General features: G+C 38.3%; 1 protein-coding gene across 4 annotated transcripts in view; it reads right to left on the bottom strand.

Annotated features, from left to right (window-relative positions):
• Positions 1–24,790, bottom strand: part of BABAM2 (BRISC and BRCA1 A complex member 2) — a 400,292-nt gene that overhangs the window by 229,060 nt on the left and 146,442 nt on the right. For all 4 annotated transcript variants that reach the window (XR_004959724.1, XM_036263408.1, XM_036263410.1 and 1 more), the window contains exon 6: positions 13,896–13,970. Coding sequence is in view for 3 of the 4 variants with exons in the window: in XM_036263408.1 (XP_036119301.1) it covers positions 13,896–13,970 (75 nt within the window). In the remaining variant the exon portion in view is untranslated. The remainder of the gene's footprint in view (positions 1–13,895; positions 13,971–24,790) is intronic.

Genomic DNA, 24,790 nt, shown 5'->3' with positions numbered 1-24,790 from the left:
GATGTGAAAGGAACACATCAAGTGGCTGCCTCCCGCACGACCCAACCAGGGCCGGGGACAAATTGCAACCGAGGTACGTGCGTGCCCTTAGTGGAAATTGAACCCAGGTCTCTCTGGACTGCAGGCCGATGCTCTAACTGCTGAGCCAAACCAGCCAGGGCAACAGGATTGATTTTTAAAGAGCAATTTGTGAAGATCTCAGATTTACTCTACATTGGTATGAGCTGGTAATAATTTTTAAATACAATTATCATGATTGATAATACAGGAGAAGTTTTACTAAGCACATTACAATCCTGGACATGCTTATATTTTGCTCTAAGAATCCACTAGGAAATATAACAGGCTACAAAGTCTACAGCAGCAGTTTTCAAATACTTAGGTCTCAGGATCCCATTTTTGTAAGTATTGAGAACGTCAAAGAGGTCTTGTTTATGTGTGTTATATATTTTGATATTTCGTGTATTAGAAATTAAAACTGAGATTTTAAAAAAATAACAGCTTTGTCCTAGCCAGTTTAGCTCAACAGTTAGAGCAACGGCCCATGGACTGAAGGGTCCATGGACTGAAGGGTCCATGGTAAAGGGCACATATCTGGGTTGCAGGTTCAATCCCCAGTTCTAGTCAGGGTCATGCAGGAGGCAACCAATCAATGTGTCTCTCTCACATCCATGTTTCTCTCTCTATTTCCCTCCCTCCCATCTACTCTTTTTTTTTTTACATGTATCTTCAGATAAAATGGGGGGGGGGGACATCGATGTGAGAGAGACACACCGAGTGATTGCCACCCACACGACCCAACCAGGGCCGGGGACAAACTGCAACTGAGGTACGTGCCCTTAGCGGGAACTGAACTCGGGACTCTCCAATTTGCAGGCCAACGCTATTTAAAAAAAAAAAAAAAAAAAAAAAAGATGAATGTGAAGTAAAATGTTGTTTTTTTAAAATAATAACAGCTTTATTACAATTTTAGTATGTTTTCTTCTAGAAATTCTGTGGTTCTAGGTTTACATTTAATTTGATGATCCATCTTGCATTAAATTTTGTATGGTTCAAAGGTATAGACTGAAGTTCCTTTTTTAAATATAGATATCCCATTGTCCTAGCACCATTTGTTGAAAAGATCTCACTTTCTCTTCTGAACTGTCTTTCCACATTCACCAAAAATCAGTTGTTGATGCATGTGTGAATCTATTTTTGGATACTCTATTCTTTTCCATTGATGTATACTGACTTATTTGTCTTTTTAAGGCCGTTACCATACTGTCTTAATTACTGTAGCTTAATAACATGTCTTGAATTCAGGGAGTGTAAGTCCTCCAATTTTGTTCTTTTTCAAAATTGTTTTGTCTACTCTAGGCCCTTGGTATTTCACAATAAATTTTAGAATCAGATTGTCAACTTCTACAAAAAAAATCCAGCTAAGATTGAGTCAGATCTATAAATCCATTTGGGAGGACCTGAAATCCTCGAGTATTGAGTCTTCCTATGTATAAACATCGTATATCTATTAGTTTTGGTCCTCTTTTGTTTTCTTCAGCAATATTTTCTGCTTTTTAGTATACAAGTTTTTTGTGTCTTTTGTTTGATTTATCCCTAAATATTTCATATTTTTATGCTATTATAAATGATATGTTTAAGATGTCAACTTCAGATTATTTATAGTTGGTATATATAAGAAATAATCCTGTTTTTTATATCTTGATCTTGTATCCTGCAAAATTACAAAATCCACTTATTAGTTCTAGAAGATTTTTTTTGTAGATTCCTTAGGCTATCCTATAAAAATAATCACATAATTTATGAATAAAGACAGTTTTGCTTCTTCCTTTCTACTCTGAGCATCTTTTATTCCTTTTTTTTTTTTTTTTTTGCCTTATTTCACTGGCTAGAACCTCTAGTATTGAACAGATTTGGTGAAAGTAAACATCTTTGCCTTGCTCTTAACCTTAGGGAAATAGCATTTGGTCTTTCAACATTAAGTATTATATTAGCTATAAGATTTTCATATATGCATTTTATCAGGTTGAAGTACTCTTGTTCTATCCTAGAATGCTGAGTTTTTTCAGGAATGAATGCTCAGTTTTGTCAAATATTTCTTCCGTATCTATTAAGGTCATCATATGGTATTTCTTTGTTTGTTAATACAGTGAATTACACTGTTGATTTTTTAACATTCAGCCTACCTTGCACACCTGGGATAAACCCCACTTGGTCATGATATATCATTCTTTTTATATATTATTGTATTGAGTTTGTTAAAAATTTGTTTTTAATTTTACATCTATATTCAAGAGAGAAATTCATCTGTAGGTTTTCTTATAATATCTTTGTCTGTTTTTTGTTATCAGGTAGTGCTGTGCTCATAGAATCATAGAAAAAATTTATAAAATGATTGGGGAGAAGGAGGAGGAGGGAAATGAGGCTGATAGTCAGGGTTCAAGAGAGATAAAACTGAATATTAAGGCTCCAGGTGACCCATGTTGCAGGTTTGTTGAAGTTTTCACATACTTAGTTACAGTGCTTGCTCACCTAGCTCAATGATCAACCTGGGAAAATGAGAGGTGAGAAAAGGGTGCAGTTAGGACCTGCAAGCCATTTACACAATGCAATACTATGCAGTTGTAAAAAAGAAGGATCTATTATCCTTTGAGACAGCATGGAGGGATCTGGAGATTATTTTGCTAAGTGAAATGAGCCAGTTAGAGAAAGACAAGTACCACATGATCTCACTTATATGTTGAATCTGATGAACAAAATAAACTGATGAATAAAATAGAACCAGAGGCATAGAAACATGAAACAGACTGACAGATCTCAGAGGGAAGATGGGGATGGGGAGAGATTAACCAAAGAACTTGTATGCATATATGCATAACCCATGGACATAGACAATAGGGTGGTGAAGGTCTGGGGCAGGGCAAGAACTAGGTGGAGGGGGGAAAAACAGGATAAAAAAGGGGAGACATCTGTAATAATCTCAACAATAAAGATTCAAAAATAAAATAAAAGCCAAAGCCCTTTACTTATCTATCTATGCTGCCCCAGGTGTGGTTGTGAAAAAACATTCTCCACAATCTATGAAAGGGCTGGGAAAACAATTGTTCACAGGCCAAATCCAGCCTGTCTGATGCCTGTTTTTGAAAATAAAGTTTTATTGGAACCCAGCCACACGTGTTCATTTACATATTGCTTATCACTGCTTTCATGCTATGACAGCAGAGCTGAGTAGTTGTGACAGAGACCATCTGTCCTGCAAGCCTAAAATTTTATATCTTGCCCTTTAGAGAAGACATTTGGGGGCCTCTGATCTGGAGTGTATTTTTCTCTAAGCCCTGCTTTCTCTGTAGAGAAAGGAGGTAGAATAAGAATAATAAACTGAGAACAGTCATGGGTCCCCTACTTCATGAAAGAATAAAAGAAGTTCCCTGTAGGGTGTTTTTAGACCATCTCACAACTTTCTTTGTGATTAAGTCTCAAATGCAAATTCTGGCTCAAATTTAGCAATGATAAATCAGACTTATTGCAGGAATAAACAGTACCCTACTTTTATGGCACTCTCTTCCAGGTATACATTCCTACTTGTATAAAAGTATGCCCACTCCTATTTGATTAGACAGAAACTATTTCCTTTAAGATAAGATGAGGGTTGTCTGTGAATTCTTTATGGTCTTTCAAGAAACAGACAACTGTTTTGCTTTAAAACCAGATTTCACAAGAGTGAGTTAAGGCAGTCTTTATTTCTAAAGGCTGCTTATTAAGTGTGACTTTACTGGATCCAAAAAATTCCATCAACTAAATGGCCTCAAATTTTGAAGTATCATTTAATCTGTGGTTTAGAGAAAAATCTTTGTGAGGTTATCCTTTGAATTTATATTCATTTATCAGGATCAGGGAGCTTTTTAATGTCTGCTATTTTATGCTCGCTGAGAAACAACTACAATCAATACATGTCACTCTAAAAACTTGCTGGGTTTTATTTTTTATTTATTTCTTTATTTTAATCCTCACACGGAGATATTTTTTCAAATATCTTCAGATAGAGTGGGAGGGGGGGAGAGAGAGAGAGAGAGAGAAACATCGACGTGAGAGGGAGACACTGACTGGCTGCCTCCCGCAAGACCCGGAACAGAACTGGGGACGAACCACAGCTGAGGTACATGCCTTGATCAGAATCGAACCTGCAACTCTGATCTGCAGGCCGAAGCTCTAACTGCTGAGCCAAACCGGCCAGGGCACTTGCTGGGTTTTGAATAAAGAGAATATTTGGGGGGAATTAGCAGTTTCCTTCTTAGCAAATGTGTAAAACTAAATGGACTTTCAAACAGCTCTGAATAATAAAGCACAATGCAAAAATTTATTATTAAAAATTATAGGGAGATTAATTAGACTAATTCTCTTCTTCTGGGTACACAGAATGCAAAATCCTCCCATTCCTAAGGAAAGGGGAGAAGAATGAAAAATTCTGAAACTGCAAATTTACTAAAACTCAATCTTTAATGACAAATCATAAGCATTTTTAACTCATACCATTTACCTTTTCTCCCCAACTATATGAAAGAATGATAGCACCACTTGAAATGATTTTTCCCCAGCAACATTTCCTTTAAATTTTTCAAAGAGAGAATATCAGTAAGATGATTGCATTCACATATATCATGAACTAAAACTATTCCTTGAAAAGCTTGCTCTATGATTACTTTGGCCAGTAAGCTATCATTTCAGCTGTTTCTTAACAATTTCACTTGATCATTTCAGTTTTCAAGTTTCCATTCCACTTTCACAACCCATTTTGTCTAATGCCCACAAACCATATTTCCTATTCACTCATATCATCATATCTTCATTAAAACCAATAAACCTGTGTCTATTTTGACCATTATATGAATTGTTCTCTCTAATCTCAGTATCTCTATGGCCCTGGCCAAATCAAATGTCTTTTCTTGGGTATAGCCTTATTTATTCAATGGCATTTGAGCATTCCCTTCTTCATTAACATTTTAAAACCTTTGCCTTAGATAATTCTGGGCTCCTATAGACCTAAAATCTTTACTGTTCTCTTCCATTGGATCTTCCAAGTTCAGGCCTCGGTTTTCCCATCGTTGTATGTTCCACTTTCTCTTTCAAAAGGCTCACTTTGGTTTCACGATCCCCTTCTTCTCTATCCTGATCTCTTAGCTCCTCTCTAGTCCCAGGTGCCAATAATCAAGACCAGATATTCTGTCAACAGCTCCAAATAAACACTTAGACAAGTAACTTGAACTTCTTTGGACTTTACTTTATTCGTATTCAATTAAGTAAATTCTCTAGGAAAAGAAGAAAGAGTAGGAGCTTCAGAGCTAGAGGGAGAGCAGGAGCAAAGTGACAGCATTGGGAATTCTCACAGCACTGGCAGGATGGTGAGGAGAGAGGCCTATAAAATAGCCCTGCATGGACAGGTAGGCTTTGCAAGCGATTGTTTATTTCAAGAGAAACCATTATTTGTTTTAAGAGGAGACTGAAGTACACTGCTCTGGAAGTAATACTGCAGAGAGATTGGGTGTGGGAGGAAATGAGGCCACGGAAATAAAATAGGAAGCTAATCCAGGGAAAAGAAATTAAGACCACCTGCTTAATGAAGTCTGAAATCATTGTCCAAGCATTCAAGATCTTTCCAACTCCTCTTTCCAGCTTTATCTCTCATTAATCTCTTGCAAAAAATTCCTCTTCCAGCCTAAATTATTTTCTGCTCCCTAACGTCAGTATGCCCAGAGTCCCATTACTAATGACTTGATCATCCACACCGTCACTGTCCCTCTTCCCTTTCTAGTCTTTAATAGCTGTGTCTCTTCAGAGGTCTAGTTTATACCTAAACTTGGTCACAAGTGTTTCCCTAACCAACCCAATCCATAAGAATCTTTACATTTTTAAAGGCTTATTGTATATGTAGCATACAAATTAATGCTTAACTATTTTTAACTATTTTAATCTTTTTTGTTTTGTTTTTTTAAATCCTCACCTGAGGATATTCTCCATTTATTTTTAGACAAAGTGGGTGGGAGAGAGAGAGAAAGAAACATAGATGTGAGAGAGACACATTGATTGGTTGCCTCTTTCAGAGCTGGGGACCGAACCACAACCGAGGTACATGCCCTTGGCCGGAATCAAACCCGATATTCTTCAGTTCGCGGCCATCGCTCTAATCGCTGAGCCAAATGGACCAGGAGCAATGCTTAACTATTTTTAAATTAATGTTTATTAACTATATTTTATCAACTACATTATAAGGTATTTGGGGACAAAGATTACCCTTGTATTTCTTTTTTTGCTTGGCTAATCCTCTATGGATTTCGGTGTCACTTTAAGTCAAAAATAAGTATTTTAAGGTTCTGCACAGTGTTATACTCAAGGACCAAGCCAAGCCCATTCTGGGCATCCTGTTGCAGTTGTTGTAAGCACTGGACAGGAGGTACAGGTGCTACCCAGTTCAAGGTTCTCCTTCAACCATCCATTGGGTCATAATTAATTAATTAATATCACTCCAGACAGGTTTATGTTGGATCTCAATTTAGGGTCTTTCCTCAATCTCACTTATTCTCTCTACCTCAAGATAGAGGTAAAAACTCTTAGCTTCCTATTTTGACTACTAAAATTAAAATAATCTAGTAATAGAGTATTTCTTCCCGCAGTGTGGTGTGTTGGAAAGACCAATGCCTTTGAAGCCAGAGAGATGATCTGCATCCAAATTCCAGTTCACAAATTGCTACTTGGACCACTTATGTAATTGAGACTCCAGAGTCTTCACCATTTTTTTTTTTTTTTAGTGGAGGGAAAAATTACCTCGCAGAGTTATTAAAACATTAAATCAGATAATGTATATAAAGCACCTAGCCCAGTTCCTACAAACAGCATTTATTCAACACAAATTAGTTCTTTTCCCTCACTTCCACCCTTCAAAACTTGTCACCAATAGTACCCACTGATAAATGAGGCTAGAGGCACTAGAGAGGTTGCAATCACACCATCATTGTACCAATAAATCCATTTATATGTGGTTTTATTAAGCCAAAGTCGAAATCCATAGCTTCTACTTAACCCTGGCTGCATATGAGAATTACCTGGGGGAACTTTTAAACTATAAGGATACTTGGTCCTCACCTCCAAAGATTCCAATTTCACTGACCTGAGGCATGGCCAGGCTATCCCTGCAGCCCAGGTAGAGAACCACTGACTTACAGTGAACTGGGCTCATTCAGAGTTAAATGGAGCCCCTGGGGCTCTTGAAACTTATTGCCCACTTTCAGGCACACTTCCCTAGATAAGACTATCCACAGATGCTATCTCCCCAAATTGACCTTGGTTCCAAGACTCCTAAAATAATCTCAGAGAACCAAGTCACTCTATATTGATCTCTATCCCTTTTTTTTTTAATCCTCACCCGAGGACATTTTTCCATTTTTTGTTCAGATAGAGTGGGTGGGGGAGAGAGAGAGAGAAAGAAACATCGATGTGAGAGAGACACATCGAGTGGCTGTCACCCACATGACCCCAACCGGGCCGGGGACAAACTACAACCAAGGTATGTGCTCTTAGTGGGAACCGAACCCGGGTCTCTCTGGACCACAGGCCGATGCTCTAACCGCTGAGCCAAACCGGCCAGGGCTGATCTTTATCCCTTAATATGACAGCAATCAGGATAAAAAATATCCAGTAACTCTCCAACAGAATTTTGGTGTATCACACATCACAATGAAAAACACAAGAACACACCTCAGAAGATAATTTAAAAATATATTTTCTGTGCCCTAGAATACTTGAAAATCTAGGCCTAAACTGCTCTATTAAATTATACATTAATTATCTTTCAGTTAGTGGCTCCAGTAATAAATTCAGCAGCCTTATAAAAAGAGTGATGATAATTTTTGTGTGTGTGAAACATTATATTTTATTTTCATCACAACTGCCCACTGTGTGTGTTTTTTAATTGAATTTATTGGGGTGAAATTAGTTCATAAAATCATACAGGTTTCAAGTGTGCAACTCAACAAACATCATCTACACACTGCATCATGCACCAATTGCTCCAAGCTAAGTCTCACTCTGTTGCCATTTTGTGATGGTTAATTTTATGTGTCAACTTGACATGGCTATAGGACATCCAGATGGCTGGTAAAATGTTATTTCTGGGTGTGTTTGTGAGGGTGTTTCAGGAAGATTAGCACTTGAATCAGTAGAAAGAGTAAAGATCTACTCTCACCAATGGGGGTGGGCATCATCTATCTGCTCCTTGAGAGCCCAATTAGAACATAAAGGCTCAAAAGGGGTGAATTCATATTTTTTCTCTCCTCCTCTCCTCTCCTCTCTTCTTTTTCTGCCCTTGAACATGAATCCTGGTTCTCCAGCCTTTAGACTCCATGACAAACACCAGGCATCCCCTAACTCCCCTGGTTCTCAGGCCTTCAAACTTGGACCAAATTACACCATCAGTTTTCCTGGTTCTCTACTTGGCAGGTGGTACGTTGTGGGATTTCTCAACCTCCATAAGCATGTGAACTAACTCTTATATACCACATCCTATTGGTTTTGTTTCTCCGGAGAACCCTGACTACCCCAGAATGGTTCCCTAGTTCAAAATCAGTATCTCTAAATCTGAAGTTGAAACGTGGTGTCAATTCATCTATGGCTATCATATTCCAGCAATCAATGACCACCCTGTTCTATGGAAAGTTGTACCTTATCTACCTGAGATGCTCTTCAGAACACCCTCCTGCAACCCACCTGGCTAAAAGGCTGCCATGGCCAATATACAATTGTATTGTTTGGCTTGCAGAGTTTTTAAAAAAATATTTATCCATTGCCATCATTTTAAAAGCAGATATTTTTCATATAAAAAAATCTCAGGAGCCCTGAGATTCTGGGCTTCTTTTAATAATGTCTGCATAACTGGCAACATTAGGCCCACAGTCTCACATGGAAACAACTCTATAGCTGTCGCAGCTGCTGCCTTAGGTGAAGCACACACTTGCTAGTTCACTACAGTTCTCACCATTTCCTACTATCCTACCAAGCAAATACACTCCTTCTCAGTACCTGCCTGATCCTGGGAGCATCTGCATTTGCTCATCTAGGTCTGATTAGAAAGCAGACTGACTAAGCTAGCCAATGTCTGGCTGAGGAGGCAGCTCCTACCCAGGATAACTCAGCACACGAGGACCCTGGATGCTTTCCTCCATATTAATGACCTCAGACCACATTGGATTCCAATATGGATATTTCCCTAAGAGTCTGCCTGTCCTAAGCCTCTGAACCTGTCTTGATAACCTGACCTTAATTCTTGCATTCTGCCTCTGTCTGACACACTGTGTTCCACTACCCTGCTCTGGGTGTGCCCTGACTGATCAGTACAGCCACAGGACCTGCCAGAGAAGAACGAGAAAAATAAGAACCTCATCTCCAGACACGACTTTAGCTTTTTCATCCTCAACTCATTTCCATACAGTGTCATGATTCAGAGACCAGAGTGGGACTAAATCATAGCAAGCAATCCATCAGGATGAATGAGCTCATGTGCAATGTGAAATGATGTGAATAAAAACACTGTGGAAAACAGAAGTCCAAGCACTTCCGTCCCAGTAAATTGGTTGCAGTCCTGCGTCTGGGCTGATCTAGGGCTCAATAGTACCTAGTTTAGAGACCCTCCAGCAACTATTTAGACTACAACTATCACTAAATGTTTAGTGTCCCTCCAAAATTCATATGTTAAGGCTTAATCCCCAATGTGATGGTATTTAGAGAAAGGGCTTTGGGGAAGTAATCAGGTCAAGCAAGTGGAGACCTCATGAACAGGATTAGTGACCTTACAGGAAGTGACACCAGAGAAAGATCTCTCTCTTGGCCATGTGAGGACAGAGTGAAAAGATGGGTGTCTACAAACCAAGAAACGCCTTCACCAGCTAGTGGATCTGCTAGTGACTTAATCATAGACTTCTCAACCTCCAGAAATGTGGGAAATAAATATCTGTTGTTTAAGTCACATACTCTATGGTGTTTTGTTTCAGTAGCCCAAACTGATTAAGACGACTATATGAACAATTATGGTCTTATCAAACAAAAAAAAAGTTAACATTGATTTTTTTTTTTTTTATCCTCACCTGAGGACATTTTTCCATTTTTTGTTCAGGTAGAGTGGGAGGGGGAGAGAGGAAGAGAGAGAGAAACATCGATGTGAAAGGGACACATCAAGTAGTTGCCACCCGCACGACCAACCAGGGCCGGGGACAAACTGCAACCGAGGTACGTGCCCTTAGCGGCAACCGAACCCGGGTCGGACCGCAGGCCGACGCTCTAACCGCTGAGCCGAACCAGCCAGGGCAACACTGATTTGTTAAAGGTTATGTTTGTCATATCCACTATTAGCAGGAAATATCAGTATGAATTTAGTCTTCTAGTTTAGTGAGATTCAGCAGTTTTCCTAGATATTTCTGTTTAATGCTGCTGAAAGGGTCCTAACTTATAGCATTTCAACTTCACCATATTCTGAATAAAACTGGCTCATTACTTTAAGAGGCTAATTCAAACACATATTGTGTTTACAAGTAAGCTTCTCCCCTCCCTGAAACACTATATTCTTAGTTTCTGAGTACTTGTTCAGATGATAAAAATTTTCCTAGACAATTAAAATCTTTCCTGTATCTCATGATGGACTACAGTTTTACAGAAAAAAAAAAAAATGCTTTCTAGCAACATATTCTTAGGCTTAATAATTCTCAGAACAAGAATAAAGATAGGACTAGACATAAGTCAATTTTCATCACATCCTAAAGAAAATCAAGAGCAGCATCTTCTAATGACTAGCTCGTCCGTAAAAGAAAACACACAAGTACAAAATAATCTTTCTTTGGTGTAGTAACTGTAGTGAATATTTCCACATCTGTCATTTCAGTGATTCCCCCTTTATTCTGGGGACCACTATTTCTTCCTATAAGCACTCCAGTTGAGAAGTTCAGGGATGTGTACATGGACAAAAACGGGACAGACATGAGAAAGTTGGTCTATACCTATCTACAGACTATCCAGCGTGGGATTTGTTTCCTGCTATGTATGGAAGCAGAGGATTTGTACTACATTTCCCATTACATTTATACTAGCTTGCGCTGGATTTCTACCACCCAAAGTAAAGGTCCTAACTAATATAAAAGTATTTTTTTACTGACTGAGTTTTTATGTAAATAACTTATCTCACCCTTTGGCTTACCTCAGCCAAGAATAGAATTTGGACAATGACGTCAGGATTTAATTTCAGAATAAATTCACTCTACCCCTTGTAAGGACCGTATGTGCTTAGAGGACAATATTAAGTAAATTCATGATTGCTAAATTTTTAATGGATTTTTCATTCTAACATCAAAAAATTCTACTAATGAACAAAATAGGTACACTTGGACATAGAAACTTATGAGTGGATGATGGCTTCATCACAGTGTAGTAAAGTTTCACTACAGCAAATCAGTAGGGTCTGCAGTCAAACTCCACACTATCTCAGAGTGTAGAAGAAGTCTACTTACCCTTTCATGTATTTGGGATGTTAAGGTAAAACTACACTGATGCTGGTAAAGAGTATCGTAACCCTAGAAATTTAAGGAGTTTATTTTAGGACTTAGACTATTAGTCATAAGCCTGGTGAGTAAATTAGAAGTATCCAAATGCAAATAATATGTAAAGCAGCACCTAACACAAATATTGTTTTTAAGAGTACAGTCAAATATTCCCAGGTTATGAATCAACAACTTTAGAAACTTAGATCTTAAGATCTTCAACAGATGTTTTAGATTACTTCTAGAATGCAGGCAGGTATGTGTGTGTGTGTGTGTGTGTGTGTGTTGATGTTATTGAAATACTAGATAAGGTGACAAAAATCACCAAGAGCTTATCATTTTTTTAAAAAATTTTTAAACTGAATTTATTGGGGTGACATTGGTTGATAAAAGTAGATAGGTTTAGGTAGGTATTATTTATTTATTTGTCTATTTATTTATCTATCTATTTATTTATTGTTATTATTTTGTGTTATACAAAAGTTTCTCTTTTTTGGTTCTTGTTTTACTCTCTTTGCATGAACAGAAAATCCGAAAAGACATCAGTGCTTCAATGTAGCCATTTCATCTGTAGGAAAAACCCATTTCATGGTACTTTTATTGGCGGGGGGTGGGGGGAAGCTTTCTAATTTTGACAAATAGATCCTACTTTTCTTCTATTTGGCAAAAAAAAAGTGAGGGCATATAATATAAAGTTAGAACTCTTAGAACAGAAAATGGAAAATTTTGAAGAGAAAAAAATTAGACAGATTATGATTCAAGAAGCATTTTTTTCCTTTGACCTTCAAGAACATGAGCAGAGGCAACATCAAGTTCAAATAAACAAGACAACCAATCAAACTGATAAGGCCCCCAAAATCAAAACAATGATACTGTAATTGTAAATTATGGAGTAAAGTGATTATATAAATAAGGTACTCTCATATATTATTGCATCTGGTTTGAAATAAGCTGAAATCGATTTTTAACTGGAATATATGAAGGTCAATGAGTCTGGGATCTAAGAGTTTCCAAGGAAACTGCTTGCTATTCTAATGGAGCACAGTAATTGCTGAAACCAAAGTAATTATGCTTAGTAATCACAGATCTAATATGTATATTTTCCACAACAGGAGTGTGGAGAAACTAATATAAATTGCTCAATTCCATTCTCACTTAGACAATACAACCCTTGGATACAGAGTAGAACACTAGTCAACTAGAAACTAAAAATAAAAGTTTAATGAAGCACAAAAATCTGATGTTTTACTTAATGAAACATTTTTTTTTAAGTGTCCCCTAATTGCTTTGGCCAGTTAGGCTCAGCGATTAGAGTGTTGGCCCATGGACAAATGAGCTGCGGGTTCAATTCTGGTCAAAGGCACGTACCTCAGTTGCGGTTCGTCCAGGCCCTGGTCGTGTGGTGCTGGAGGCAACCAGTCAATGTGGCTCTATCACATCGATGTTTCTCTCTGTCTCTCTCTCTTCCCCACCCTCCCTCCCAGTCTGTCTAATGATAAAAAGTATCCTTGGGTGAGAAATAAAAAAATCAAATAAAAATAAAAAGTATTCCCTAATCTTTTATATGGTCTATAGTTTATATTCTACCAGACCACACTTCCAATCATCATCAAGACACTTTTCTTACATTAGACTAAAGCCATCTAACCACAGGTTGAAAATATGGAACTGAGGGCAGTCAACCAAACTCCACATCTACAATGACTAGACCTCTGTCTCAAAGCTTCCTGTTCAGAACCTGCTCCCCACTCCATTTAGTTTCTTTCACTCTAACCACAGCCTAATCATTTGCATTTCACCTTTTCTCTGCAAAGCATGTGCAGACTGCCCCCAGCCACACCTTGCCTGCATTCATTCTAAAGGATGCCATATACATTGGCCTAACTCAATTCTTGGTCTCTCCAGGACAGGCCAACTATGAAGGTGCCTGAGATCAACTTCTAACATAAATAAAGAAAATAAAATGTCCTTTAGCAAAGCATAGTTAATATGCAATCCACCTTAAAGATAGAATGCATATAAAACAATTTCCAACAGTCTTTCATCCCAAAAAGCTTATTAACTAAAGGTATTTTTTTCCAAAGTTTATTTTACCTATACTAATTTTGTCTTATAAGAAAAGATCATTTCAAAATTACTTTTAAGGCTACTCTTTTAGCTTTTAGGTAACAAATGAATTTAATGGATCCTCATACAATTAATATTTTAATAGAATTCATCATCCAAACAAATGCTGGTAAATGAATCATACAAATATTCAGAGTTAAATAATTATTTAAAAGACTCATTTACATTTTTATATTGACAATTATATATTTTTACCTTGAGAAGGTATGTGGGAATATTACTGAAATCCACCGGTAACTTCAAAAGAAAACGAGCTGAAAATTCACCAGTCTGTAGACAGAAAGGCATAATAATAAGATTAAAATCAAAAATAGATTGTGACATGACAATTAAGCCAAGACCACAAGTTCAACCTGTTCAAAATGCAGGCATCTTCAACTTGGGTGAAGCAACATGAAACAAGAAAAAAGGGATGAAAAAGTAGGGGAGGATCAAAAACAGTATTAAATTATTAGTTACTAAAAAGTACAACTAGAATTTTTATCATCTGTATTATAAATCAAATAACATTATAGTGCAGTAGTATTACCTTTTGGCTTTATTGTTTTTAGTATAAAAATAATACCTTAATTTGATTTTTTAAAAAATCTAAACAATAGAGACAAAACTGCCCCTGTAATTCTTTTGTTTTTACTAATGCATTCAGACCATTTCATTAATACAGGGATGGGCAAGAGTGGGTTAATAATAATAAATAATATAATAATTAATTAATTAATAATACTAGAATAAACTCTATTTCAAGTTCTTACAACTGTAAACCTACTTTTGCAAACCCTTGTATCTATAACCCACAGGCTCATGACATATATCACCAGCCTTTACAGTTTGTCTATAAGTGCACACAAAGGTCAAACTTCTACCTATATAAAGCAGTACATCAGTGGATACCCCAAATAAGATTTAATTCCCTGACAATCTGTTACCATTATCATCAGCTAATATTTTTCAGTGATTCTATCTATAAACCAGTCTTCATAGGAAAGATGTAGAGGTTTGGAAGTTCAAAATATTTAACTAAGCCCAGCCAGTGTGGCTCAGTGATTGAGCATCGACCCATGCACCAAGAGGTCACCTGTTCGATCCTCGGTCAGAGCAAATGCCCAGGTTGTAGGCCAGATCATCAGTGGAGGGTATGCAGGAGATGGCCAATCAATGCTCTCTCATTGGGGTTTTTATCTCTTTCTCCCTCTCTCTTCCTCTCTTTCTAAAATCAATAGAGAACCCTGGCCGAATTGGCTCAGCGGGTGGAGGGTCAGCCTGCAGTCCAGAGAGACCTGGGTTCGCTTCCCACTAGGGGCGCCTACCTCGGTTGCAGTCTGTCCCCAGCCCTGGTTGGTCGTGTGGGTGGCAGCCACTCGATGTGTCCCTTTCACGTCGATGTTTTTCTCTCTCTCTCTTCCTCTCTCTCCCTCCCACTCTATCTGAACGGAAAGTGGAGGAGTGTCCTGGGGTAAGGATAAAAAAAATAAAATCAATAAAGAAAAAAAATTTTTTAAACAAAACATTTAACTAAGCTATATATAATACCTTCTATTTTTTAAAAGAGAAATCTTGTGTAAAAGAAAAAAGTTTCTCTCTCAATTTTTATTATGGGAAAGGCTAAGGAATCATGTTTTTTAAAAACTTTGTCATAGTCTAGAGGAGGGGTCTTCCAATTAAGCTATACAGACACCTACAAGTTCCAAGGGAAGTCTTACAAAGAAAACAAAGACATGTGCTGAGTTGGTGAGATCCTGGGTGTTCCAGACTCTTTCATTGCAAGCATGCAGCCCAGCTTGGGATTTTGACATATTGGGTTCCACTGTGACATGTTATTTGAACAAAGAACTCCAGAGATAATCAAGAATAACTAAAGAGTGGATTTCTAATCTTTTCATATGGTGACTACTAAAGAGCTCCCAATATCTACACTCCCTTCCCCCCTTATGAAAACAAGCACCTCAAACTCCCTAAAACATATCTTTAAACATAGTAGACATTTACAGGTTTTTTTATGGATGAACACACATAAGCACACATGCACACTTCTTATAGTTGATTCCACAACATGCACCATTCTTTTTTTTTTTTTAAATAAGAATTTATTTGGCCCTGGCTGGTTTTGCTCAGCAGTTAGAGCGTCAGCCCATGGTCCAGAGAGATCCAGGTTCAGTTCCTGCTAAGGGCATGACTTCAGTTGCAGTTTGACCCTGGGCCCAGATAGGGTCATGTGGGTGGAAACCACTCAATGTGTCTCTCTCATGTTGATGATTCTCTCTCTCTTCCTCCTTCTTTCCCTCCCGCTCTGTCTGAAGATAAATGCAAAAACATCCTCGGGTGAGGATTAAAAAAAACAAAAAAAAAACAACCCAGAATTTATTTGAGCCAAATTGATGACATGCTGGGAGCCAAGATCACAAATGCTCTCAGCACGCACCATTCTTTTCTACGTACACCCTAGCAACTGACTGCAAGGTCTTGGCCTTAATTTTAAAACTCTGACCTAAAACCTTGAAAATGCAAACAGAAATATAAACCTTGAGCTCAAAAGATCACAATGATAACTACCACCTGCATAGTTGTTTACTATTTGTTTTACTGCTTACAACATCTTTTAACTTATATTAACCTCTGGCTAAGGACAGAGCACTTCTTCATCACCGCAAGCCTAACCCTGTGACAGAAAAGGCAGAATGAGAGAACTGAATGAAGAGAATCAAAGCGAAGCAGCCAGAGTCACAGCAAGCACTGTGCCTCCAGGAATGCCAGCAGTGAGAAACAGGACTAATCCTGAGAACTGAGAAGCTGGACTGAGTATGAAATAATACATACAGGCTACTCAAAACCCAACACCTGAGAGAATAGTTAAGAGCCACTTAAGGATGTACAAACAACTCATTATGGTGAGTGGAAGGAGAAAATCTTTGAAAGATCCTAATAAAATTCTTACTTTCTGTTACAGTCCCAGATTACTAAAAGGTGTGGTTCTGATGTTATGTTAAACTCCTAGAACTAACATAAGCTCCTACAACTCTTCCCTGTTAAGTGTGATTCTTTGGACCTAAAAGAGCCTGTTTTTAAGTAAGAGGTCATACTCTAAAAGGAGTAAATATAGGGATAACATAAAAAGTACAGAGTTAAATGGAAGCTTATAAGAAGGGCACCTAGCCCTGTGGGAGTTTGGTGGGGGATGCTGGAAGAAGAACAGAAGCCTTCCTTATCTAATTACAAAATAAACAGACTAGAAACAGACTCACTGATAGAAAGATTGACAGCTGTCAGAGGAGAAGGGGGTTGGGGGGGGGAGGCTGGGTGAAAAAAGTAAAGGGATTAAACCAAAAAAACCTCATGAGCACTGACAATGGTATGTATGGTGATTACCAGAGGGAGGGGGGTGAGGGCAGATGGAAAGGGTAAAGAGGACAAATGGTGACAGGGGAAGGCTCGACTATGTGTGGTGAGCGGATGATGTTACAGAACCGTGTACTTGAAGCCCATATGATGTTATTAACCAGTGTCACCCCATTAAATTCAATAAATTTGCCTGACTGGCGTGGCTCAGAGGTCGAGCGTCGACCCATGCACTACTAGGTCGCCAGCTGGATTCCTGGTCAGGGCACATGCCCAGGTTGTGGGCCCAATCCCCAGTGGGAGGCATGCAGGAGGCCGCCAATCGATGTTCTCTCTCATCGATGTTTCCATCTCTCTCTCCCTCTCCCTTCCTCTCTCTCTAAAACCAATAAAAAAAAATTTTTTTAATTCAATAATTTTTTTTTAAAAAAAGTTTCCTTTAGTTCTGTGTATGGTGCTTTAAAGGAAAGAACACTCATAAAAGAATACACGTTCCCGTCCAGCCGGTGTGGCTCAGCGGTTGAGCACTGACCCATGCACCAAGAGGTCACCAGTTGGATTCCTGGTCAGGACACATGCCCAGGTTGTGAGCCCAATCCCCAGTGGGGGCATGCAGGAGGCGGCCAGTTGATGTTCTCTCTCATCAATGTTTCTATCTCTCTCGCCTTGTCACTTCCTCTCTCTCTAAAATCAATAAAGGAAAAAAAAAAAGAATATATGTTCCCAACAACTGTTTCCCTTCTCTTTTTCCTATATAATCAAGTTTTTCCTCTTTACTCACTACCATCAGCAAACACACATCATTTTAAAAAGTCTTTCTTGACTTCATATCCCTCTTCAGGTCCCATCTTATTTATCTGTTCTACTTTACAGAATAATCTCCAAAATAGAATTAGGCTGTATTTGAGGTCTACATTTCCTCTTTTACTATTCTCTCCTGAGCCCTCTCCAGTTAGTTCTTTCTTCCCACCTCGCTACCAAATCAGCTAATCCATGACCTCTCCATTGCCAAATCCAATATCATTTCTCAGTTCTCACCTTACTACCTATTCTATCGGCAGCATTTCCACACAGCTAATCACTCCTTTCCTAGAACATTCTTCATTTGGTTTCTGGGATCCCACTCTTTTGGCTCTTCTCTATTTCAATGACCTTCCCTCTGATTTCCCCAACCTCTGAACACTGGAGTGCACCAGGGCTTACCCCCAAGTTCTCTTTCCTTTATCTACACTCCCCAGATCTCATCCAAGCTCATGACCTTGAATCCTATTTATATGCTAATGATTCCTAAATGTTATAACTCCATCCAAGACCTCCTACTAATTCAAGCTTCATTTTCCATCTACCATGACTAAAGTCAAACTTGCCCTTCCTGGATACGTATCCATTTCAGTAGGTGCAACTCCATGCTTTCGCTTTCTCAGGCCGAAAACCTCAGAATCACCCTTGACGCCCATCTTTCTCTCATCCTACATTCAAAGTGGCAGCAGATCCTGCTGACCCTGCCTTCAATTTATATCGGCAGTCTGCCCATTTCTCACCACCTCCACAACCACTTGATCTGAGCCACAATTATTTCACCCTGGGCAACTGCAATCACCCCTAACTGCTTCAGCCCTTGTTTACCTTTATTCCCATCACCACAGGCAAAGGGATACTGTCAATACATTAGTCAAAGTATGGCCCTCCTTTGGCTCAAAACTCTCAAATGGTAGGGAGTTAGCTCCTTAAGAGAGTAATCTGACAAGGTAACAATTGAGCCAAATGTGAAAGAGGGGAGGAAGCAAACCATGTGAAGTGTGGCAGAAAAATATCCAGGCAAAGAGAACAGCAAGTGTAAAAAGGGTCAATATAGGAATAAGTCTGGATCTTCAAGAAAGAGCAAGGAGGTGAGTGTCACTGGAGCAAAGAAGCACTGACACTGATGAGATCACCCAGAAGCTCCCTTCTCCATAGTGTGAGCTATTTCCAAACCCCATTAGGATGTGCAACAATCACTCATAAAACAGTGAACATTAAAATGGCTACTACATCTATGTGGAACATTTGTTAACTCATTCCTGAGGATGTTGAGACAGGTTTTTAAAAAGTACCAAGGGATAAAAAGAGGTTGGTTAGACAGAGTATAATAAGTCTAATTCAATTCATTTCTTGTTCATTTTCAAATTTTAGCAGCAAATAACCTACCAATCAATAAGGAGTCATTTCTACCTACTAGTCAAAAATGTCAATCTGTAGGTTAAAATGGCAATCTCAAAACACTGAGTTTCTTAGACTCAATGGTTCTTATATATTTTTAAATAACAAAAGAAAAAAGTGGGATTTAAAAAAAAATTAAAAGAACTCTTGTACATATAAGGCAATCAGAAAACTAATTGCATATTTAGCACTTGGACTCATTTGAACTGCTAATTATTTTAGTCCATGCCCTGAATTTTAACTTTTTTACCCTTTTTCAGTTTGTACAATGTATTTTTATTCTACCAGCTATTTTAGACCAATGTTCTTTTTAAAATGCTCAGATTGATCCCTACTTTATCCCTTCTCAAAATGTTGATCCTAGAACTAGTAAAAATTTATGTTTATTGGCAACATATTGATTTATACAACTAAGTTCATAATAAATGAAACTTAATGCTGTGAAAAGAATCTGATCTAATAGAAACCATAAAAAATGCTTTATGATCTCCAACTTTCAAGCCTACTATACATTCTTTATTTTGCCATTGAGAGACTAACAAAAATTTAGCACTTGTTCCTAATAGCATTGGAAACATTAGAAGCTAGACAAGAATTCAGTTTTCAGTTCTACCCTGATTTTCCTTGTGACCTGTAAGCTAATCTTCCTCTGTGAAACTGAGTAAATGATGATTTAAAACATACCTTACTGTAAAATTTAAGCTATAAACACAATATGAGGAGCAAAACATAAGTGAGAAAGCCTTTCTCAGTTCTATCTCAGACAATGACTCTTGCTGTTTTTATACTGGAAGTTCCAACAGTGATTCAAGCAATCTATGGTCACTCTGTGGCCATGTCAAAGGCTGCTTCCATAGCAATCTTTCCTGAAAGTTGAAAACGAGACAATTAGATGCAGCCAAGTGAACAGAATAATTTGATGATTTTTTTTTTTCTTTTCTGGTCAATCCTTGGTCAGATCCTCTCTTGGAGAGACGTAGAAAAGTATCTATCTGACCTAAGACTGTCAAAAAGCAGGCCGTTCTGCCAACTGCCTTAGTAGCAATTTCCCCAACATTAGCGATTAACATGTGCGTCCATCCTTTCTCTAAGTTACAGTATGCTGGCAGGTAACTTAAACCAACAAGACTGAGTTTTGGCAATTCATTAGGTCTAAGCTTTTCTTCGGGTTATGGTAGCTGTGTCGTAGTTCTCTCCTCCTTCTGGAAATGACAGGTAGGCATCTTATGCAGAATGAATTCCAAACCCAGGTTGCTCTATAAAGGGAAATTTTACTTTTCTTTCTTAGGTTCTATTCCCTGTCAACAAGCTTTCATTGAAATTAACTGCTCTTACCACTCAGATAGCTAAAAGCTAAGAAATACTCAAGAGTGACTATAATTTTAGCTGGCTGACAGCCTGGTAAGCATGATTCTTCAAATGGACTCTGACAACCAATAGCCTAAGTCTGGAGATTGTTCCTTGGCAAATGCATACTTATCTACTACATGTAAAAAAGAAAGCCAAAGTTAGGCTAATTAGAACATCTCATACTTTACAAAAAGGTTTTCTAAGACATACTATTTAATTATCCTCCAAACCCTGTTCAGTAGATCTAATTCATTTATATTTGTTTTAGAAATGAAAAAACTGAGGCTTAGAATAGTCAAGAAACTTGCTTACAATAATTGAGAGAATAATAAAGAGCCAGAGCTCAACCTAAGGCTCAAGATATATTCACCCATTCATTGTTATAGGTTAAGAGTCTAAAATGTGTCAGGTCCTACAAGGGCACTGAAAATATAATGAGTAAAATGATATAGTCAACATGATGAAAGGGAAAATACCTACAATCAAGAACGTTCTACCCGGCAGGGTAATCATTCAGAATTGAAGGAGAGATCAAGAATTTCCCAGACAAGCAAAAGCTAAAGGAGTTCATCACCACTATACCAGCATTACAAGAAATGTTAACAAAAATTCATTAAAAAAAGAAAATTCTTTAAGTGGGAAAAAAAAGTAGCCAAAACTAGAAATAAGGAAACGTGTGAAAGAAAAACATCTCACTAGTAAAAGCAAACATATAATAAAGCAGTAGACCAATCACTTGCAAAACTAGTATGAAAATAATTAAAAATGGCAATAAGTACAATACTTATCAACAAATATTTTAAATTTAAAGAACTATGTACTCCATTCAAAAGACATAGGGTGGCTCAATGGATTTTTTTTAAAAAACTAGACCATTACATATGCAGTCCACATGAGTCTCACTTCAGATCAAAAGACACACACTGACTGAAAGTAAAGGGATGGAAAAAGATATTTCATAAAAATTAAAATAAAATAAAAAAGCTGGAAGAGCAATATTTATAGACAAAATAGATTTTAAAACAAAGGCTATAACAAGAGACAAAGAAGGGCCCAGAAATTTCACTTCTTGGTGCTTATCCAAAGAATATGAAACACTAATTTAAAAATATATATATACACACCTATGTTCATTGCAGCATTATTTACAATAGGCATAATATGAAAGAAACCTAAGTATCCACTGATAGATGAACAGATAGAGAAGAAGTGATTATGTATGCACACACGAATATTACTCGGCCATGAAAAGTAATAAAATCTTGCCGTTTGCAACAACATGGATTGACCTAGAGGGTACTATACGAAGTAAAATCAGTCACAGAAAGAAAAATACTATATCATTTCACTTTTATGTGGAATCTAAAAAATTAAACAAATAAACAAAACAAACAGACTCATAGCAGAGAACTGATAGTTGTCAGAGGGTTGGGCAGTGGGGGGATGGGAAAAAAGATGAAGAAAATTAAAAGGTACAAACTTACAATTATAATATAAATAACTCCCAGGAATGTAAAGTGCAACATAGGGAATACAGTCAATAATATTTCAATAACTTTGCACGGTGACAGATGGCTACTAGACTTCTTTTGGTGATCACTTCGTAAGGTATGTAATGTAAAATCACTGCTGTACACCTGAAACTAATATTGTATGTCAACTATACTTTAATTAAAGAGTTTCACATTCCAGAAAAAAAAAATAGTAATTGCTGATAGATATGTACTTATTGCCATTTTATTATTCATATTTTTTATCTTTTTTTTAAATCCTCACCCAAGGACATTTCTCCATTTATCATCAGACAGAGTGGGAGGGAGAGAGAGAGAGAAACATCAACGTAAGAGGGACTGGGAATCACAAATGAGATATGTGCCCTTGACTGGAATCGAACCTACAACTCTTTTGTCCACGGTCCGACAATCTAACTGCTGAGCCAAACCGGCCAGGGCTCTTTTTTCTTCTTAAACAAGATTCTTTAACACTTCTTATAATACTGGTTTGGTGGTGATAAACTCTGTTAGCTTTTTCTTGTCTGGGAAATTCTTTATCTGTCCTTTAATTCTAAATAATATCTTTACTGGGTAAAGTAATCTTGGTTGTATGTCCTTGCTTTTCATCACTCCTTAAATATTTCTTGCCAATCCCTTCTGGCCTGCAAAGTTTCTGTACTGAAATCAGCTGACAGTCTTATGGGAGCTTCCTTATAGGCAACTAATTGCTTTTCTCCAGCTGCTTATAAGATTTCCTCTCCATCTCTAAACTTCTGCATTTTAATTGTGATGTGTCTTGGTGTGGGCCTCTTTGTGTTCATCCTGTTTGGGACTCTCTGCACTTCCTGGACTTTTATGTCTATTTCCTTCATCAGGTTAAGGAATTTTCTGTCATTATTTTTTCAAATGGTTTTCAATTTCTTGCTCTCTCTTTTCTCTTTCCAGTACTCCTATGGTGTGAATGTTGGTATACTTCCAGTTGTCCCAGAGGCTCATTACACCATCCTCATTTTTTTTATTACTTTTACTTTTTCCCGTTCTGATTGGGTATCTTGCTTACTTATATTCCAAATCTCTGATTTGATCCTCTGCTTCATCTACTCAACTGTAATTTATTTTTCCAGTTAGTATATTCTTCATTTCTGACTGTTCCTTTTTGTTTTCTATCTCAATTTTTTGTTTCCTATCTCTTTGTTGAAGTTCTCACTAAGATCATCTACTCTTCTCCTAAGTTCATTGAACATCCTTATAATCAGTGCTTTGAACTCTGCATCTGGTAAATTGTTTGTCTCCATTTTGTATAGTTCTTTCTCTAGAATTTTGTTCTGTTCTTTCATTTGGGACATGCTTCTTTGCCTACTCATTTTGACTGCCTCCCTGTGTTTGCTTCTCTGTATTAGGTAGAGCCACTTTGTTTCCGGATCTTGGTAAAGTGGCCTTATATAGTAGGTGTGTCATGTAGGACCCAGTGGCACAGCCTCCAGAGTCACCGGAGCTGGTCACTCTAGGTGCATCTTCCCCAACCAACAATGTAGGCTGTGTTTACCCTCCTGTTGTAGTTGAGCCTTGACTGCTGTTGGCATGTTAATGGAAGGGACTTACTGCCTGGCCAATGCTAAAGTAGAAAAGTTGTTGTTCAAGAGCCAAACCCATGGTGCAGGACTCGCTTCAGTGGGCCTCTGGTGTCCTCAGAGTCTGCCCCTTGAGTGTGTTCTTGTGGAAGTGGTTGGGTGGTGCTCCAGCATGGTCTGAAACTATCCACCAAGTGTGCTGGCTCTGGGGCCTCCCCAGAGGTGCAGGACAAAATCAGCAGCTGCATGTGCCCTGCCCGGGGCCACCTGGCATGAGCTACAGAGCAATCTACAGATGGCTGCTACTTGTACTGGGCTTTGAGGTACCTGGGAAAGGCCAAGTTGAAAACTGAGGCCAGCTACCACAAGTGCAAGGCCTGAGGCCACTAAGCAAGGGGTACAGGGCATGCCAAAACCAGATGCTGCTTGTTTGGGGTTTGTGAACCTTTGAGAGATTTTAGGAAAGTCCGCAGCATGAGCCAAAATAGGCTATTTGAATGGAAAAACCACTAGAAAGGAATTGGGTGGGCCCACAAGTTGGGTGGGGTAGGATATCAGGGAATCACCAGGGCAGAGCCAATAGTGTTTGCCAGGTTGATGGAGACACACCTGCCTGCCCTATGGTCAAAGGGCTTACCAAAGGAACAATGGCCTCTGCCAGAACTTCTTTCTGGGAGAAAGCTGCTCCTCCAACTCTCACCCCAAAGCCAGACAACTCAGTTCATCCCCTTATGTGCCTAGCACCTTTTGAGCTGCTGTCTAAGTGTTGGAGCTCAGAGCAAGTGAGTCTGAGTAAAGCTGGGCCCTTTAACAGAAACACCTGGGAATCCAGAGCCTTCATCTCACTGAGCCACAATACACCCCTGGTTTTTACAGCCAGAAGTTATAGGGACTTCTCTTTCCAGCACTGGAATCCTGGTGTGGGGTTGGGACCCCTTGCTCCGCAGGGGTGGCCTCTGCAGCCCAGATATCCCTCCCAATTCTTACTACCACATGTGGGTGTGGGACTAGCCATTGCAGTGTCTCCACCCTTCCTACCTAAAAATCTCAGTGTGGCCTCTTCTTTATATCCTTACTTGTAAGACTTCTTTTCAACTAGATTTCAGGTGGTTCTGAATGATGGTTGTTCTGTAGTTAGTTTTAT

The sequence above is a fragment of the Molossus molossus genome, unplaced genomic scaffold, assembly GCF_014108415.1.
Source record: "Molossus molossus isolate mMolMol1 unplaced genomic scaffold, mMolMol1.p scaffold_m16_p_15, whole genome shotgun sequence".
Taxonomy (NCBI): Eukaryota; Metazoa; Chordata; class Mammalia; order Chiroptera; family Molossidae; genus Molossus; species Molossus molossus.
This window is presented reverse-complemented; position numbering and strand designations above follow the sequence as displayed.